Here is a 3,120-nt window from a genome sequence, read left to right as displayed (position 1 = left end):
CAGGTCAGCCCAGTCAGCTCACCTTCCTGGGGGACCTGTTGCGCTTGCGCTCCCTCATGTTCCCGCACGCATTTCCTTGCTTGATACGGCTAAGCTCGTTGGAAAGGGAGCGTGGCTGGAACCGGGCGTCTCCGATACGTGCGACGAGAGTGACGATGACGCCGAGGGCTCGCTGTCTGCACGCCTTTGTGGATGGTTGTTCTTGCGCTTGTCGGACGGGCGATGCGTCACTTTTTGTCCGCGCCATTGTGCCGGTGTTTGTTTCTTGTACAAAATAAGAGGGAGCGGAAGGGACTTCCAAAATTATGGCCCAGGCACTGTTGGGGTGTTGATAAGAGGCAGAGTGTAAGTGTGTGTGTGTGTGTGTGTGTGTGTGTGTGTGTGTGTGTGTGCGTGTGTGTGTGTGTGTGTATGTGTGTGTGTGTGTGAGTGAGGGGAGCGGAGGGGGAGGGTGGTGCATGCGTGTGTACATGTGTTCGTGTGTGTGCGTGTGTGAGCGTTTGTGTTGTTTGGTTCTGGCGTAACCATCATGAACAGCAAGCAAGTTCAACCCATCCATCCCTTTGCAGCATACCGCTTGTGGTTGTGGTGGCACTGTGGGAATTAGGGAAAATAAAGGCGTTGGACGCACAGCGCTGGGGAGACAACCGGTGTAGAGACGAGCAGTGCAACAGCAGGAAGAGGAGGAGGAGGAGGAGGAGGAGGAGGAGGAGGAGGAGGCAGTGCGGGAGAATGCACCTGTGTAGCACTGCAAGCTCGCCGAGTGCCCCCTCTCGACGATGCACACTCGTCGAGTTGGGGTGCGGACAACCGATAACTGGCAATATCTTCGGTAAATCGTCCACAACCAGCACAGGTTTGACTTGCCGCACTTCAACTGCACTGCTGCGCACGTTCTTCTGCTGTGGTTGTTGTGTCCATCTCGCACTTCGCACTTCGCACATCGCACATCGCATCGCACACGCAGGTGCATCACACGTCAGCCCTATCAGAGCGGTGACCGACTTGTGTGTCACATCACGTCCGCAACAAGATGGAGAAGTTGGACAGCATCGAGGGCCGGAGCGAGGAGATTATCATCTCCAAGCAAGAGGGCACCCAGCTGTTTGTCGCTGGCACTGAGGAGGAAGGCACTGGCGACTTTGTCGTCACGGAAGAGTGAGTGTGCGTGCGTGTACGTGTGCGTGCGTGTACGTGTGCGTGTACCTGTGTGCGCGCGCGCGTGTGTGTGTGCGTGTGCGTGTGTGTACGTGTGCGTACGTTGTGTGCTGATGTGTTTGTGTGTCTGCAGGCGTGCTTTCGCACCGCATCCCTCTTTCTCTCCCTCTCTGATGGCCAACAGAGGACGTGCTGGCCAGTGGCGATTTCTTCCCCACCCCACTCTCACGCGCTCGTGCTGTGACGCATGCACACGCCCCCATGCTACCACGCACGCGCCCATGTACTCACGCATCCACCCATCCACATGCACTCGCGCGCCTACACAACATAGGGACATGTACTGGTGGTGCCCAGCAAGGTCGACGGGGTACCTGCTGCACTATGACCAGCTTGTAGTGCATGCCATCTCGCGGGATACGGAGCGGTTCCAGCACCCTTGCATCTACATGCAGATTGAGCCTAGCTCCGACGCAGAGGGCGAAGACAACGACGCGGACGACGACGGCGATGCGCGGCCCATGGAGGTTCGGGTCGTCCTGGCATCTCCTGACCAACGTGAGTTGCTTTGGTTTGCTTTGCAAGCGTGCGTGATTTGTGCGTGTTTATGTGTGTATGTGTATGTGTGTGTGTGTGCGTGTGTATGTGTGTGTGTGTTTGTGTGTTTGTGTGTTTGTGTGTTTGTGTGTTTGTGTGTGTGTGTGTGTACGTGTGTGTACGTGTGTGTACGTGTGTGTGTACGTGTGTGTGTCGACCATGTGTTTCTGGGTGTGCTTGCGTTTGGCCACTCTTGCGGGAATATCCATCGCTTTGCCCCCACATCACATGCTCGTCTGTTGGCTCAACTCGCACCAATTCCCCCTCCTTCCCCACCCATTCCCTCCCCGCTCCTTCCCCCCTCTCCCATTCTCAGTGGAGGCGACGTACGAGGCCATGTGCCAGGGGCAGGAGCTGAATCCGTGCGAGGACGACAGCGATGACGAGGCTGAGGCCATGGGCAACCCCGGCGCCAACATCAGCGGCGGTGGCTGGGTGTTCTCGTCAAGCTTTGCGCAGGAGGGAGCGGATGGGCCCGAAGGCGATGGTGAAGGCGTGGCTATGACGGAGGAAGGGCGGGCAACCATGCAGCGGCTCATGGCTGCCATGCAGAGCACAGCGCACGCCGACAACGGCCGCGATGGTGATGCTGATGGTGGTGATGGTGGTGATGGTGTTGATGAGAGCGACATGTTTGCAGACGCAGAAGAGGACCAATAGGCGAACGCCAAGCCAAACAGTAGCTAGAACCTGTGTTCACGTATGTGTGTGTGTACGTTTGTGCACGTGTTTGTGTGGTTGTGCACGTTTGTGTACACGTGTGTGTGTTTGTGTGAGGTTGTGTGTTATTGTGAATGTGTGTGCATGCGGCCGTTCATGTGGTGATACCGTGCGCGTACCCCAGTTTTGTTTCACTTCTCTGGTTGAGCACAGTCTGCTTCGACGATACCATCATTGCACCATATCGTTTGTACTTGGGAGGGCGAACAAAGACAAAGACAAAGACGACGGAGACGAAAACAAAGCACGTGTGCATTGCACAGAATAGAGCACGGAACCATTGATGCCAACGTCGGTGTTTTTTGTCGTGCAATGGGTGAGGAGGGTGTGTCGGGTGTGTAGGTCTGGGGATTGGGGGGAGGGGGGTGTTGAAACAGAGCAGACTGGAGGAAGGGGAAGAAGCTATGCAGGGCACACCTGGGGATTCGCAACAACAACAAGCAACGGCCACTGCATGGAAGAGAGGAGAGCGAGAGGAGGCGTGTGAGGTTGGAAGGAAAGGGGGGGGGGGTTGCATGAGGTATCGATACAGCACGCTGCGTCGTGTGTGTGTGTATGTGTGTGTGTGTGTGTGTGTGTGTGTGTGTGTGTGTGTGTGTGTGTGTGTGTGTGTGTGTGCGCGTGTGCGTGTGTGTGTGTGTGTGT

The 3,120-nt window shown here is 56.4% G+C and overlaps 2 protein-coding genes across 2 annotated transcripts in view; one reads left to right on the top strand and one right to left on the bottom strand.

The window, feature by feature from the left end:
- Nucleotides 1-247, bottom strand: part of PTSG_08448 (histone) — a gene marked incomplete at both ends in the record, with an annotated part of 1,351 nt that extends 1,104 nt beyond the window's left edge. The window contains one exon of the mRNA XM_004990641.1: nt 23-247. Coding sequence (XP_004990698.1) covers nt 23-247 — 225 coding nt within the window. The remainder of the gene's footprint in view (nt 1-22) is intronic.
- Nucleotides 248-772: 525 nt separating this feature from the next.
- Nucleotides 773-2,704, top strand: PTSG_08447 (uncharacterized protein). Its single transcript, XM_004990640.1, has 3 exons — nt 773-1,158; nt 1,493-1,716; nt 2,072-2,704. The coding sequence occupies exons 1-3, from the start codon at nt 1,034-1,036 to the stop codon at nt 2,413-2,415; spliced, it is 693 nt and encodes a 230-aa protein (XP_004990697.1). The 5' UTR covers nt 773-1,033; the 3' UTR covers nt 2,416-2,704.
- The last annotated feature ends 416 nt before the right edge of the window (nt 2,705-3,120 follow it).

This window comes from Salpingoeca rosetta (genome assembly GCF_000188695.1).
Source record: "Salpingoeca rosetta unplaced genomic scaffold supercont1.23, whole genome shotgun sequence".
Classification (NCBI taxonomy): domain Eukaryota; class Choanoflagellata; order Craspedida; family Salpingoecidae; genus Salpingoeca; species Salpingoeca rosetta.
Note: the sequence above shows the minus strand (reverse complement) of the source record. Positions and strands in the feature narration are given on the sequence as shown.